We start from the raw sequence: 16,972 nt of genomic DNA, 5'->3' as shown, positions 1-16,972 counted from the left end.
TATTTGAGCTCCAACAAATAGTAAGTCACATACATTGCATTTATGCAGGCCTGATTCATTGCAGTCTTAAAGTTTCTTGAGCTCTTCTTTGCCTCCACAAAATCCAACTGTACTGATGATTTCCTGCAACTCAACTTCATCGCTTTCCTTCCTGAAGCCTAGCTGTGACATCTCTTCATAATTTAGACCTCATTTAGAGGTGGAAATAAGTTGCCACCTCCATCCAGTGCTAAGCTATATACAAGACTTCACTCGACCCATGGATTTAAACTTAATGTTAAACCATCCTTCCTGGCTAAAGAATTTCCTCTCCTCCCACAATCCTAAGAGATACTCAAATCCTGCCATCTGCTCCAGTGCACACATGCCCACAGACCTATAGCTCTCACCTAGACTCCCTCTCCTCTTTTCTAACAAGGGCCTCGATGCTCAAATCTACACCAAGTTTCCTCAATGCCAGGCCCAACCACAGCGTGATCAAACCACTCAATGCAGTACCACAGCCAACAAATACAGACTGGTTTCGATGGTTATTCGGAAGAAACTAAACGTAGTTTCTGTTGTACCGCAAGGCCTACTGCCTCTGCCATTTTTCTCCATTATTTTAAAGCATTCCATCAGCAATCATTTCATATCCTGCTCCAGAAGCTGCCATCAGTCTCACTAATGAGGTGGTTGTGGCAAGCAAACAAAGCATTTTTTTTCCCCAAGAACTGATGTAATGGATGGGATGATGCATGCAGGGACTTAAACACACACAGTTCAAGTTCACAGGGACTTTATACATTATGTGGAAGATAGAGATACACAGTGGGAACATCAGTACAGTCAGCTTAAAGAAACGCTGGCCTTTTGGAGAAGATTACCATTCTAAAGCTCTTGGTTGCTCCACCTGAGACTGAAGGCTTATGCGAGTCTTCTATTCAAAGTGTTCTTCTTGCCTCCTTCTGAGCAGTTACATTGTCATGATCTTTCTGAAATGATTCAGAATAAAGCCAATTAAGGGTGAAGGACAGAAAAGGGCGATGGCTGGGCAGGCACACAGTCCCACAGCTGAAGCAGAAGAGAACTCTCAGAATGGCAATTCATTCCAGAAGGCAAGCATCTCCTCCACGTGATGAGGCTGATGGTCCTCTTTTTGCATCTCTATCTGCTATATCACCTACACTCCCTGTGAATTTATACTGTACTTCACAAGCCCCCATTATATTAATTTTTATGGGGGTAAAAAAAAAGAAAAAGTGTTCTGCTATCCATCACATTACTAAATGACATACTGTTTGGGCATACATCCTCAGTGGACAGTATGCGTACATATTTAGACGGTTGCTTTGCATTTTTCCTGAAAAAAAAATGGTTATCTCAAAACATAAATACAAATAAAAAATAAAAAAAAATAAATACAGGAGAACCACACATGAAGAGAGGACAGTTTCATTGGTGAAATATGAAAATAGTGAAGCACCTGTAATGTTTCCATTATAAAAATTATGAGAGCATTTCATACGCATTTGATGAGAAAAATTCACTTACAGTTTGTATTGTTTAGGGGGTTTAAACCATATGCTTTCCTTTAAAACTATAAAATCTCTTGGGACTAAAAAGAATTACTCCAAAAACAGATAAAGCAGAATTAAGTTCAAGAATTAGACTGATATTCACACACCTACTCATATGCCTTTTTCTGATACCATGACTCATTTCAAAATAGCTACAATTCTAGAAGTGACAGATCGTTGGTGTGACTGCATGGCTGATCTTCACCCCGTAAAGAAAACTAAACATGAAAAAGTCACACACTGAGTGCTACCACCTCTTCCATCTGTGCCTTCAGAAGAAATCCAGCAGCCTAAATGACGTACTTCTCATCTACAGATGTTTTTTGGTTTTTCAAAGTTAAACGGTCTTACTTCCACATAATTATTTTATCTTAAACAAACATTTTCTAAGACATATGCTAGTTGAAAATAAAACTGAAACAGCTTTCCCAGTACTTGCTACACCCAAGAACTTTATGCATGACTTCAAAACAAATAGTTTTCTAATAATAATAATTCATTCAGAAGTGCCTAAAAAAATCTTTTTAATTCCAGCAGCATTTCTTTTACTGGTACTGGTATGCATAACAGGAAATTCCAAAACTACTTGATTCTGAATTTCCAGTTTTCTAAAGCATAATCAGAATTTCTTTTTCATAAAAATAAACCTTTTTTACTTGATGATTTTAGTTATCTATACATTCTCTTGGTTACGCAGATACAATGAAACAGGTAAAATTTGTAACTTGCATATTATCAACTGCTACTCCAAGCCAGCCAGAATTGTTTCCCCTTCTTAACTATTTACTCTTATAAAAATATTTAATGATTTATTTTTTCATTTGAAGAACATATTGTATACACATATATTAAATATACCTCACTTTGCATGCTGCATTTAAGTAGTAACAAAAAGAGCTGCGCTAGCTCATCTTTGCTGTCCCCTTTTGGGCCTTTAACGGATGACTATATCCTTTTTGAGATGAAGCGACCAGAACTGTATGCACAAAGTACAACAGTGGCACGACAAGACTTCAGTTTTGTCCCCTGTTACTCTCCTAACATGACTAGCTTTTATGACTACTGCCAAGTACCAAGCTGACATTTTTACAGAAGCAACCACCATGTTTTCACCATGAAGTCTCACTGGTAAGCACTGAGCCTACCACTTTGTAAAGCAAAGCTGGAACTGTTGTTCCCCACTCCCATCACAGTACCACACCATACACAACATTGCTTATAAAGCATTTTACCATGACACCATGAAATAGGTAGCTCAAGGCTTGACCTGCTAACTGGTCAGCTAGGGCAACTAGTTAAGTTGGAACAAGATGACAAAATTCCAGGCACACAAGCCCTTCCTCAAGCTGGTATGTCCAAAAGCTTGTCTGATTATGGTCAGACTCCTAAAGATATTTCCCCTAGTGACAAACCTTTTCTGGAAATCATAACAGCCCTGCAAAATACCACCCTGAGTATTTAACTCCAGAAAGTCAACACCTGTGTCTACAACGCTAGACTAATTTTACCTGATTACTTCACAACAAAACAGGAAGAGAACGAAGAAAAAGTTTCTGACATCATCTTTTGCACTATTGAAATCTTAAATCTAGGGGAAAAAATAAAGTTACAAAAGAACATTTACTCAAGAGTGCTGATTAAGTACTGAAGTTATATCGTTATGCATATCGAATTCAAGCCTTTGTCTCCTGTGTTATTTCACTTATCATGCCTCACATACACTGGCTTTTCTGGACGCATCAGTTAGTACCTCCTTGCAAGATACTTTTGAAAGTTTGTTCAAGTAGAGGCAGAAACTGAAAACAAGGTTGTCTGAAATTTATATATTGTAATTCTAGATCTTAGGTTAGCTGCACCTATTCCAAGTTTAGGATTGGACACTACAACAGCGTAGAAGTATTTCAGGTACAGCACATAATGAAAAAGATAATAAATCCAATAGAGACCCACCAATAAGCAGGTCTTCCTGTTGAGACCATTATCCCAGGTGGTCTAGTCTACAACACTATTCCTGACACTTTGGTGCAATGCAACAGATGCTTTGTGTGGTGCCATAGCATACACAAACCCAGTCTAGTTTTTCTCTTTACCCCCCACTGACACAGCTCCTTAAAAAGTTGAACAAATCCTGGACAGCTTCTAGCAACTCAAACATTGTAGTATTTTCTCCAAGATGCTAACTCTTCAGTGAAATATCACTAAAAGGGAAAGAAAAAGAGGCACTCTGGAACACTAGAGGTGTGCATGAATTAACACCCACAAGTAAGTCAGATAAATAGTACATTCTACTATTGAAGAGGCTGTACAACTTTATTTGTATTTGGTCCCACTGTCATGTCTGAATTATGTCTCTGATATACAGCACCATTTTGCTTTTTGTTCAACTTTTCTTTACATCAAACCAATCCAACTCATTAACTTCTTTTACTTTTCCATGCTTGAAAAATCTCAGTGAGCCTGGAGATGTCCCAATCACTTCTCACTCCTCAAATCAGCATCTACCAGGAATCCTGACTAGTATTACACTGGTAGGATGGTATCAATAGTAGAATTTTAAAACTCACATTACCTCGCATCAGTCTGGATGCTCCCACTGACAGCATTTCCTTCAGATTCAGTAACTCTTTGCCCAAAGCATGTTAACATGTAAGAGTGCTAGGAATTTTAAAATTACCCTCTTCACCTTTTTGAGTAACACTTATTGCTACAACCCTCTCACTCTCTTAAGAGATCTAAAGATCTCCATAAAACAGCACTTTTTACTACTTTTACCTTCCACGTGCTAAAGATAGCAAAGAAATGCACAAAAGCTTGCATAGGCCAAAGGCAGCGCAGGGAAGCATCAGAGAGGACACACGTGCCTACGGTATTATGAACATACTCGAGCGTGGGCAGTTGGGTCTGGGCATGTGGGCAGGGAGGACAGGAGGGAAGCCTTGGGAGAAAGGAGCAATTAATTGACTAGAAGCAATCCCACTTTGCAGAGGAGTTTGACAAGCGATGGAAGGTCCGCAGAGGTCTCCAATAAAAGCATCCTATTAAGGAATTTGACCAGATACCACCCTGCAATCAGCAAGGAGCATTATCAGTTCCCCACAGAGGACTCACGCTGGAAGACTTTCATGTTTGCTTTCAAATAGTAGTCACAGTCACTCAGCATCTTTTAAATCCCCAATTACATAGAAGTCACATTACCATGCCATCTAGAAGCTTCTGTCCATGTCCAATCATTTTTTAAGCAGACAATAATTAAAAAGAGCAGGTGTCCCCCCACCCCTTAAAATGTTTATATCCTAAGTGTGAGACAAGGGCAGCAAAACCAATTTCTACTTGTTGGTTGAATTAATAGTCTTACCGTCTCCAGTGGTCACATTGCAAATGAAAGACAATTTTCTTATCTGGAGTTAATATTTCTAAAGAGCAAGGGAAAGATAAGTCTGTCCTGAATGTAAAATTGGGCTGCATGATTTTGCAAGTGCAAAGTAAGCAGATGGGCTGGGTATCAGGAGAGCCATGTCACTCACTCAGTGGGTACTGTCCAGATAGCACATCAACACTTCTCCCGAGTTACACCCATCCGAGCTCTGTGCTTCAAACTGCAATTCAGCAAGTAGGCTCTTAAATTATCCATAATTGCTTATTTTGTTCAGATTTTTTCATTGCTTGTTTGTTTGTAAAAGACTAGCCAGGCTGTCTGGGAACAGCTTGGCTGCATCATGGACTGAGAAATAGAGCCCAACTATCATAGGAGGGGTAGCCCGCGGTGTCAGTTTTAGACAGCAGATGGCCGGGAGTATAGAAAGCTTCCAAGCACATGGTATGCCAAAACTTCAGCAATTTTCTTTTTGTCAAGCAGCTTCCAGAAACACAAGATGTAGCTGAACCTCTACACGCTGGCCAAGATTAAAATAAGAGAGCATAGTAGAATCCCATAAAATACTACCATTTCCTAAAAATATTTAGGCTGTACAGTCTAAGTCAGATACTGCATGACTACAACAGCTTCCTCTCCAATATTGGCTAGGGAATTAAAAATGCAGAAGACATGACTGCATTTTCAATGTGTGGGCATAAGCAGATCAACAGCAAAATCCTGGTGGACCTCAAAGATGCACTCTTATGTGATGGGAACAGAACAACTGGGCTAAAATGAGGGCTCACATCAAAAATGTTTCCACGAGTTGATGAAGATGTATGTGCTACACATGTAATAAGCAAACACAAGAAGTGAAAGTACCCAGAAATGTATAGCAGACTTCCCTCTGGTAAACATCGGTCATTACTATATTGTTTTAGTATTAAAAAAAAAAAAAGTCTGACAGTTTTCCAGCTATCTACCTGGCAGTAAGATAAGGAGTTTCAGACCTTTAAATTGTGACTGGCTCAACTCCTGTCCCAATTATGTGATTTTTTTTTTTTTAATAAAAAGATAAAAAAAATCAATAGCAACTAGATAAGCTTGATACAGACTGCATACAAAGAAATGGTGATGTCGTTACTGCTGCTAGTAGATAGAAGCCAAGACCAAGTATTTGAATGACAGCATCTTGGTCCACAGTTCCAGCTAGCACCAAACAATAAATGGATATGGACAAAAAAAGTCTTATCTTTTCATTTCAGACTAGTGTCTTAAACAGCAAAACCCAGGCAAAGTGAAAGAGTTACAAGGCTTGTGCTGCTTCTGTTTTGTCGCAAGGAAAATTAAGTCTAATTTATACTTCACATAAGCACATATTTTCCTTAACCACCCAAGCCCTTTTGTGGAGGTTATTTGAGTTTGTCAGAGAAAGACAGGATAAGCAAGATCCATGCAAAGAAGATTTGGTTTTGAGAATTTGCACAAGCCCTTCCCCCCATCCTCTTAATAGCTTTACCAGAAAGTTATAAAAATGAAACCCAGAGAGACTTATCCACAGATTTCAGGAAGCTTCTACAAGCTTCTGACTGAACAAGGCTCTGACAGTATAGCACAACAGAAAGCCCTATTTGTCCCATCCACCCCAAACCCATTTCCAACTCAATGGCCTGCAACTGCAAGTTACAAGTTCCCAGTAAGTCTCTTGTGTCAGAGAAGCTCTGGCCCTCCAGCATCCACCACCATTTATTTAACCAGTAGCCTCAGATATAGAGCTCATATACAGCTAGGTTTAAGGATTTTACTTCTGCAGGTACACACCATCCTGAAAAAAGTACAATCCAAAGTAACAGGTTCTTTGAGTTATTTCCACACACAGCTTCTCTCTCAAATTCACTGTCCTTCCTCAGAAAGAAGCTAACTTGCCTTCGTTTCTGTGTCCTGTTATAACAGCCATCTGTCAAGCAGGCATTTTTGTTCAAAATAATAGAAGTACAGTGAAACAGGGACTTATCCAATCCTCGTCTGCAAATAGCTCTTCCAGGAAAAAAAAAAAAAAAGAAAGAAAAATAACCAAAACACACCACCCACCTGCTTGAAGATCAAATTGGTTCAAATGCTTAAGAGCTATGACTAGAAATAGCACTTTAAACTGGAAAAATATTCTCTCACTTTAAACTTCAAACAGAAATTTGGAAAGACCAAACAACTATACATCTCGCCAGGAGTTTGGGGTTATTGCATAATTCAGCATTTGCAAACACAACTATAAGAAGTGGCCAAGACCTCCCTCTGGATACCATTTAACAAATGATATTTTCAACCCAGACATTACTTAACATTATACTCTACTGTTTTCTCTCTTTGTAGTTGCCTTAAAACAAATAGCTGGTTCAAGTGAGCAACAGCACATCTTCCAATATAACTGTAAGGGAGGCAAACTGCTACAAAGTCTTTCCTTTCCCTTCCTGCACTTGAGATCAATGGAAAATGTGTGAAATAAGGTTCCTCAACTCCTACACAGCACAAGGTTTTGTCCTCGATGTCATGCAGATCCTGAGACACGGAAAGGACAATTGGTATGAGGAGGTCTCAAACAGCACACACAAAGATAAAGAAAACAACATACAAACACTATTTTTCTGCAGAGCACACAATGCACAAGCCCATGGCACCTCACCAGTTCATATAGCTCAGGCTTTGAGACCTCAACTGAAATAACTGAAGGGTCACATGATGTTAAATGTATTTACAGCACGAATTTTCATTGCCAAGATAGGATAGGTTTTGCCATGACAAGTGTAAAAGTTTCTATATTCTGGCTGCCATGTTGGACTGATGAGGAGTTGCTCTGATCAAATCAATGAACTTATGAACTTCACTAAAAAAGCCTAACTCTGAATATAATCTAATTGCATAGGGAAGTTGCCCTTCCATACCAGTTGCAAGCAGTGAATCTGTACTCATGTTCCTGCAGATAATAATTTAAAAAAAAAAAAAATTTAAAAAAGTCTGTAGTCCTGCAGAAACTTATTTCTGAGTAACAAGAGGGCATGTGAACCAGCAGTGGAGTTCAGCAGCAAGACTCAGTCCTGATACCTAGTTACCAACCTATTTGCCCCTTGCACCAGGCAATGGTGAGGACTTCAAGAAGCAAAGAACAGGAAAGGGGTTTTAAACATTTGGGCAATAGATTTGTACTGAGCAAAATGCACTCACTTCCACTGCAAGCACAACTCCCACAGACACAAAAATATGCTGGCTTGTTGGGTTTTTTTTTCCTCCTGTATTCAGCAGTGTGTTTAACCTTGGAGCTGTCAAGCTCCATCACGAATAATGAGCCATGACAACACTCCAAGTGATCCTTGGAGAACAGGCCAATTTTTACTATATGCTACACAAGGCAAAACACTGTTATTGTATTCCCATGGTACTGTACCTGCTTTGAAAATATACAGTAATGTGGCCATCAAGAGGAGACCACAAGTAAATACAGAAAAAATAAGCTACTTTCTGATATTTCATCACCTACAAACAGAGAACAAGCAATGAAACATGTAACATCCTATTTAAAATTAAACCCAGGAGTGAGCAAGAGACTTGTCTCACTGAATATGCATTTCATACAAACATTTCGCAGCCCAGGAATACCTGCATTTGAAACAACCCGCAGTTGCTACAGTATGAAGAGAGAGCACCCTGCAGGTCCCACAGCACCACGCTCTGATGACCATTAACATGGGACAGGAGAGCAGCCCCTTCCCAAAGCTGCCCCCCGACACTCAGAACGAACATACCCACCTCTCCATACATACGGCACTGCCAGGAAGTATAGGAAGAAACTGTAGTTGCTTGAATGACTGGTTGAAGCTCCTCTACACCAACACACTAACCATGCCAAGGCAGGTCTTTAAGAAGGCACAGCACAGGTAAACAAGCAATGGCTAAAGCCATTTCTGCTGTTCAGCTCCCAAGCTCAAGGGGAAGAGGAAGGCAGAGAAATAGATTAATCTAAATGAAGGAAAACTTTCACTTCTCTCCTAAACAACAATGGAGGGTTGTGGTTCCAAATATCCCTTAAAAAAAATAAATTACCTGTTCAGGAAATACAAGCTAATTCATTAACACACAGCTGGAAAACATACATGTTCTCTAACAGACACAAGCAGCAAGCACCTGTTCTGTGTTTCTGTAAAGGGGAAAAACAAATATATCCTTATGCCTGACCTGTTTGCAACAAGGTATCTGTTCATGACTTCGTAAGTGGGAAAAATGAGCCTTTATTTTTGTGCCATTTCCTAGTCTCCTTGCCGCAAGGGAAAACACAGTGCACCACTTTCCCCTTTCTGTAGGGGCACCCCTTTACACTTTAGCTTCAAAAGTTACTATAAACTATGGGAACTTTCAGAAAGCTCTGGAGAGCAGGAAAGCAGCAGACAGTAGATGCTTGCCTTTCCTTAAGTTGCTAAGTTTGCAGTGTCAGACAGCAGAAACCAGTGCTCAGCACCTTGAGGAGTTTTAAGTTTTAACGCATCTCCCTCTCACTGAGCAATCCTCTCCTGCGAGACTGGGTGGCTCTTAGAGAGCCAAAGTCGGAAAATCTCTTGAGTTCTTGTCTATGGCTGAAGCTGGAGAAGAGCCTTTATCACTGGAGGGATAACATAGTTACACAGGATAACATATTTATTGACAATTTAGTTTTCCTTTCAGATGTATAGCCATCTACACTCCACTTCCACCTGCTGTCCTTCCCCTCTACTCACCTCTTCCACATACAAGGCATTTTGCAGCTACTCGCATCATACTAGATCTCCCCTTCTCCTGCAGCCCTCCCAAATCAGCAAGACCCATTCTGCCACCACAACCAGCACTACCACAGACTCCAGTTCAAAACAGTTCTGCTCTTAACAGAGGACTTGCTCTGTACTCAAAGAAGTCCCCCAAATTACAAGGACAGTAATTTTCTTTTTAGCATTATAGTTACAACGTCCTCAGCCCTCTGCATACACCGTGTCAGTTTCTCCCACTCCCTGATAATATATTTCCATTTATGCCCCACATCATAGCTCTGCACATTTAGCAATTCCATTCCCTGCTAGCAATATTTGGCAATAAGATCCCTTTAAAGAAGGCTAATTACATATTTCACTTGAACAGAAATTGGTACTGGGCCAATTTGTAAGCTCTTTAATAAGCTTTCAAACTTTACTTCATGCCAGGCAAGACTTTGTTCTCCACCAGGAGCAGCGACATAGCTCTAAAAGCAGAGGTGGGAAGCTTGCCTCTACAAGAGGAGGAGGGAAGGTCACAGCTCTAATTCTTCTTGCAGCCCTGCACCTTCTCCATGTGAGTCTTTCCAAAAAAACTAAGGAAGCCAGTTCAGATATAACAAAAATAATGAAAAGCAGTCACAAAAAAAAAAAAAAGCCCAGCTGACAGTTGTATTAGAAGAGGAACAAAGACCAGTATGACAGAAAGTGAGTCAAAGACTCAGAAATTCGGAATTGATAAAATTAAAGACACATGGTCACGTGTATGCACAGAATGTGGCATTTTCTGAGAACACTTGTGTGAAGACGGAGTTCCAGTTTTCAAAGGGATGGAGGAATCCAAGGCAAAGGGTCTCAAGCATCCCAGTACCTAGTCCCATATCAGGACAAATTCTTTCTGCCTATATATGCCTATATGTCACTTAGCACAGAAAGCAGCAATGTCACCTATGGATGTACCTCTCCACCTTTGTACTTCTGCCACTTTTGCTCTCTGCAATAACTGGCGAAATCACATTTCAGCCAGACCATTTTCCTGAGGGGAATTAATGCAAGACTCTGCAAACCGCCCATTCTATCTACCTGATACCTAGGGTGAAAACTGAAAAGGGTAATTGATAAAATGACGGTCAACAGAAAAATGGCCCTGTTTTGAAGAATCAAGACTAGCACCCAGGAAAACTACACAACTACAAAACTACTTTCTGTGCAAGGTTAGACAAGTCATCATTTTCCACTGTGTTCAACAACTATATATCACATCACATGCACATGACACACCTGATATACTAAAGTACTGCTGTCAGAGTGGCTGACTGCCCAGAGAATCCCAGCTGGAGTCCGTGGGAACCACACGCACTGAGTACACAGCTGTCGGGAAGCCTCCAACTGAGAACTCAACCCACAGGCACTTGAAGAGTTATGAGTGTTACACATGTAAAGCATACATATCAATAATGTCTATTTGACAGAGATTAAACCTACAAATATGTACAACATCCTCAGCTTTTAACGTACTTAAAGGTTTTCCCCATTGGGAGATGCAACACTAAAAGAATAACTTGTGACAGTAGTAGACTTTTCTCCTATACATAGGTGAGCCTTTAAGAGGCCAACAGAACCACTCTTGCAAAAGGGCTACATACCTAAACCCTAGACACTATTAAAACACATTTTAATTGATTTGAGGGACACTCTTGCGAGCAGGGAAGCAGAGCCATGGTACAGCTGCAAAGCTTCACACATTAATTTTGAAAGGCAAAGCACAAGTCTGATCACTCCCCAACCCCTAAAAGTTCATTTCCTGCCACTCTTTTATTCTCAGCTATCTTTTTCCAGCCTTATTCTCTGAAGTACCCATCCAGATTTTACTGAAATGTTTGCAGGGCTTACCAACTGAAGAGACATCTAGTGGGAAAAATTTAATCTAGAGCCTCAAGACTATCAAAATATGAATACCTGAACACAGACTACCGTAACAGGAAACAATAAGAAACCTGAGATGTGTGTTAATAGATGCTCCAATTACTAATGCGTGCATACACAGAGCTTATCAGAAGTGCCAAGGCATTTGAAAGGAAAAGCACTATTCAAATACAGACTTTTGTAGCAGCTGTATCACTATCATATTCTCTAGCTGGTTTTGATTCAACTCACTGGACATCAAGTTAATCCCACAGGACAGTATCATTCACTTTTATAATAGCTACTGACCTCATTTCTGTGTTTGAGCCCTGTTGTAGTGTCATGACTAAATGTGGCAGGCAACAAATCACACTCCGTCAGCAGCCAGTGCCTGTCCTTTCTCCTTTCAAAGCTTTCATTCATTTCTGCATTTTAAAGTCATGCTGCTTCAAAACAGCTGATCCAGATGGTGGATATTTGGATTTCAACCTTCCCACATGGTGATGTGGCTCAAGAAGATAAAAACTGTTGCTACCTGCTGCTGACCTACTTCTTTCTTTAATTTGTTTCCTGCCATACAACAGAATAAATGATACAGTTCATTGAACTAGTCTTCCACAGCTAGCCATTGCTATGCAGCAAATATAAAATAAAATTAATAGAGGAAGGATGGAGAAGGAAAAAAAAAAAAAAAGACAGCATGATCCAGTGGGGGAGAAGGGGGGAGCAACTCTCACCTCTATCATAGTCATCTTCCTCTATTGCTTTTTCCTGAAGCCTCTGAAGCCGTAAGATCAAGGATTTTATCTATGCAAAGAGGAAAAAAAAAAAAGTTCATTATGAAGAAGTCAGCATTTAAAAATATTTAGACTACTAACCTCTACATAATATAAATTTAATGAATTACTGCATAGGACCAATTTTGAGACTTAAGTCCATCATTTGTTAAGTGGACAGACCTATTAGGAAGTCAGCTGAACTGCAGCTACTTGAGCCAAGCATGACTTTAGTCCAAATACATACAGAGAATAACAAACAATATTTCTTGGAAAGTAAAAGAGATCATGTGATTGTAGGATATTTTTCACCCTTTGAATAAATCTAATGATTATTAGAGGATTCTGTCAGCATGACATCTACACTTGATCATACTGTACTCAGTGTGTTCTTGAGCCCATTCTAACAATTTTTTGCCTATATGAGTTTCGCACAGAACAAATCCAGAATTTCCATATTCAAACCACATTTTCTTCTGTAAGTAAAAAAGGAAATACAGTATGAATATTTTGGAACAAGTATACTCATGTTATGGCACAGAAAACTGTTCACATGCAGCCAATGAAGCTTCATTAAAATATAATTTAGCCTCATCTACATAACATTGGCATTTACATTTTCAGAAATGTTCACAGTGCAAATGTGCTAGATGGGAAAAAAAAGCAAAACACCAAAAACACCTATACCACATGGAGAGTGCCCTTTCACACCCAAAAAAACCCTTACCATAAAGTTTTATTTCAAAAGTTACTGGCTCTCTTTTATTAACATTCTCTTTATTAACCCAAGAAGGGCCTGGACCAAAGTTCTGAATTTACTAAAAATTCATAAGGCCAGGTGTGCATTCAAAGGCCATTACAAGCTTTTACTGTTCGGAGAATTTGGTTAGAAGGTAGGCAATCCTCTCCTCATTGCTATGCCAGCCACAGCCTAACATGGCTGCAGTTAAAAGACTGAAAAATGTTTTCTTCTTATTAAATTTATACATGACCTGTACCAAAAGAGCCACTATCATCACTGCAAAAGGTAAGGTTGGAAAAAGCAGCAGCATATATTCATTCTCATAGCCCAAAGCCCAAAAGTGCTTGGGAAAGCATTTTCCAACACAAGAAAATCCATACTGTAGACATTCTGCATTTATAAAAAAAATTCACTCCTCCCTGAAACTCTTTCATATTTAAATACCTGTATTTAAGCTCTAAATTGCATAAAGAAAAATAGGTACAGCCAGTGAACTACTTAATAGGAACACTCAGTTATCATGACTACACAATCAACACACAAATTAGGCAAGACATTTAAATTAATGGTATCCCTTCATAATATGTGAAAGTGGACTAGTTAGAAATTAACTATAAAGAATAAAAAATGCTTGATTAATAATAGTCTATAGGATGCCCTAGAGGAAAAATGAAAGCAAACAAAAACCAACATTGTATGTATTCCCTTTCTCTCAAGGTTTTATTTTATTTTGGTTTTTTTTGTCCAATCTTTTTTCTCTGAGGCTGGTGAGGAAGACATAACATATTGGAGAAGCTGTATTTTACGCCATACTTTTGATAGAGTTTTAAAGAAGCCTGCAGTAGGAATGGTTCAAATGACACTTTTTTCATATACGTGATGTATAACAACAATCTCTACCAAGAGTACAGCTTTGCTGCCGTTTGCAGTGTTTATCCCATCACACGCTCACGGTGGCAGGTCATTTGAAGTCTGCTTGGGTACCACAGCCCAGGCATGCCCACGGCAAACTGGCTGATACTGTCATAGTAAAGTGCTTTCTGTCTACAGGCTGGGAAGATGTTTGGAGCTCAACTAATCAGAGAGCTGCTTCAGCACAGCATGTCCTGTATCTGTACCATGTGATGACCACTTTTTTTTTTGTTAACAAATACAGAAAAAGCATAATTTTAACAACTTTAGTATTATTTCTTGACTACAGTTGCCTTTGTTCCTTTATGAAAAGTCTGAGACTTGCTCACTATCATTACAATAGGAAGGTGCTTCAAATTAAACATACACGACTGGCTAACCAAGGGCAAAGACATCTGAGGGCACAAATCCCCAAGTCTCCAGTCAATGAATTAATGAATGCAGAAATTAAAGATAGCAATGTTTCTTTTGTGCCTATCAAATAAAGTATACTGAAAAGACAGAAAAATAATTTCCTATTTTTGATTATGTTATATATTCCCAGATTTGCTGCAAATTAATTTCTCAAACTATCCCAGAATACGGGCACGTTGTCATTCCAGGCATGAAGCCAAAGAAACTGCTTCATGTCAATGTGTGTGAAGTCTGTAAATAAGATAACCTAGTTTGAGTCCTTCATGCATCCTCTAAGAAAAGGAAGTATTAGAGAGCATGGTAAGCCCAGGTCAGATGTCATGGAGAGGAAAGAATAAAAGTTTCTCAATCTTCTGTCTTACACAGACAGCAGGGTTGTGCAAAGCCTTCCTAGAGCAGGTTGTCTCAACAGGCCTAAAGACAATACAGTGCATCTCAGCAGGTACATCTATGCTGAGAAGTGACAAGAACCTGGATTTCAGAAAGGCATTCCAGAAATTCAGGGCACTAGTGAGACACCAAACAAACAAAAAAAAAAACAACCCAAAAAAACCACACCACCAAAAACTCTCACCACACCAAGAAAATCCCACTGCCCACTTAGTGCATCTTGAACAAATTTGTGAAATCCATCATGTCCACACTAATCTCCACATTACTGCTTACTGCATGCACAATAAAGCCAATATTTGGCTCCTTATCACAGGTAAGCTCAGAATGGTTTCCCTCCAATGCCCACCCCACCATTCCAAAAAACTGCATAACAAAACATAACTGATCCCTCTTAAAGTTTCTCCACTTCCTCACTCCTCTTCCACAAAGAGCACAGTGAATGAGTGTCTGTGGTAGGTATACATGTCAGTATACACATGCGCAAAAAGAAAAATTCCAGATTCAACAACAGCCCAGAACTCCTCTGGGCTTGAATTAAAAAAAAAAAAAAAAAAAAAAAAAGGTTCATTTCCCAGTTTGAGTTAGAGCAAGGACTTGATCCCCATTTTTCTTCCTGAGGGGAGAGTACTCATCTACTAGATTACTCTCATCCAGGTGCCTCAATCCAAGAAACCTTTGGCTAAACTTGCACATTTCCAATTACAAAGTTCAGTGTTGTTAAATCATGGTGCTTCAAGAAAAGAGTTCTTACCATTTTCTTTCACAGGTGGCTGTTTTGCCTGCAGTTTGGAGTATATGTAGTAGAAAATTTGGGGGTGGTATCTATTGAATTCAGAAACTAATGTGTGACGTATTACAAATGAGAGGATCACAGTTTCAGTAGACCCTAGTAATCAGGTACTGTAACAACATCGACTTTTTTAAATTAAAAAAAAACAAAACAAACAAATAGAAAAGGAAGCTGGTTGTCTCACTTTTATCACCCAGACTGCTACTGTAAACCTCTTTGAACAAACGTCACAAATGCCATTAATATCCCAACTCCTACATCAACTTTGGTTTTGGCACTATAAACATGAATGTTTTGGGGGCCAGGAGGAGGAGACAAAGATGAAGTGAGATAACTAACCTTTAATGTACTGCGGTTGCCAAGCAGGCAGTCCTGTAGCACTGGTTCATATTTTTTCATCAAAGTATCCCAGTTATGGTCACTAACAGTAAAGCTACTCTCGTAGCCTGAGGTGACAGAAGATCCAGCAGATGCTGCATCTGAGGAATCTGTAGAATATGAAAGCGTTGCATCTGTATCTGAGAGAGAGACAGTCTCACAGTCCTGTAGTTTATCATTCACTGTGGTCTCATTTTCATACTCCAAACCCTCTCTGGGCCTGCAGAAGCAATGCAAAGCTCGTGAGTGCTTATGAGTCTGCGCTGTCTCCTCTGGCTTCTGCAGATTTCTTGTGGTGCCGGGATGCAGAACATACTCAGCTTCCTTGATGGTTGACTTGCCTTCAGCAACACTTACTCCAGAAAATGAGTTCAAGGAAAGCTGTATGAAGCTGAAACTTGAACTAAAGCTATCGTGTGTACCAACAGAACAAGAAACATCATCTCTGTTTTGATATTCACAGTTGTTATTCACTTCTGTCTGATCCAAAGCACACAGGTTTTGGGGCTCGCTCACTTTAGCACCATGACTCTTCTGCCACGTACAGCATACACCAGAAACATCATCTTTGCTCGTTGCTGCTGCAGGATAAACTGGTGTCACTGAGTTTTCTGATCGCGGACTCTTGTAACGTGAAAGATTTTTGCAGCTCCGTGGCATATTTCCAGTAGTGGCCAACATTGTTACCCCATTAGCGGGAACTACAGCACTATTTGCAACTGAACTACAGTGTAAGAATTCAAAGTTATTTTTGTATTGTCTGCGTAGAGAGCAGTTCTCAAAGTCTCCACAATACTGCCTGCCATGTTTGAGCTCTTCTGGCTTGAATGGCTTGCAGGCACCCAGGGACTGAAACTCTATCTGTTGCTGAGCTTCTGGCCTCATGTATCCAGGTCTTTTTGCCAGTTTCTTTTTACGAAGAGAGCCTGCAGGCATTAACTGCTCCCGACCATCTGAGGGGGGAGGAGGAAAGAGAAAA

At 39.7% G+C, this 16,972-nt stretch overlaps 1 protein-coding gene across 1 annotated transcript in view; it reads right to left on the bottom strand.

Moving 5' to 3' along the window:
• Positions 1-16,972, bottom strand: part of DISC1 (DISC1 scaffold protein) — a 207,306-nt gene that overhangs the window by 171,141 nt on the left and 19,193 nt on the right. The window contains exons 2-3 of the mRNA XM_074164698.1: positions 15,955-16,946; positions 12,326-12,395 (exon numbers count right to left, since the gene is read on the bottom strand). Of these exons, the coding sequence (XP_074020799.1) occupies positions 12,326-12,395; positions 15,955-16,946 (1,062 nt within the window). The remainder of the gene's footprint in view (positions 1-12,325; positions 12,396-15,954; positions 16,947-16,972) is intronic.

Source organism: Numenius arquata, chromosome 2 (assembly GCF_964106895.1).
Source record: "Numenius arquata chromosome 2, bNumArq3.hap1.1, whole genome shotgun sequence".
NCBI lineage: Eukaryota > Metazoa > Chordata > Aves > Charadriiformes > Scolopacidae > Numenius > Numenius arquata.
This window is presented reverse-complemented; position numbering and strand designations above follow the sequence as displayed.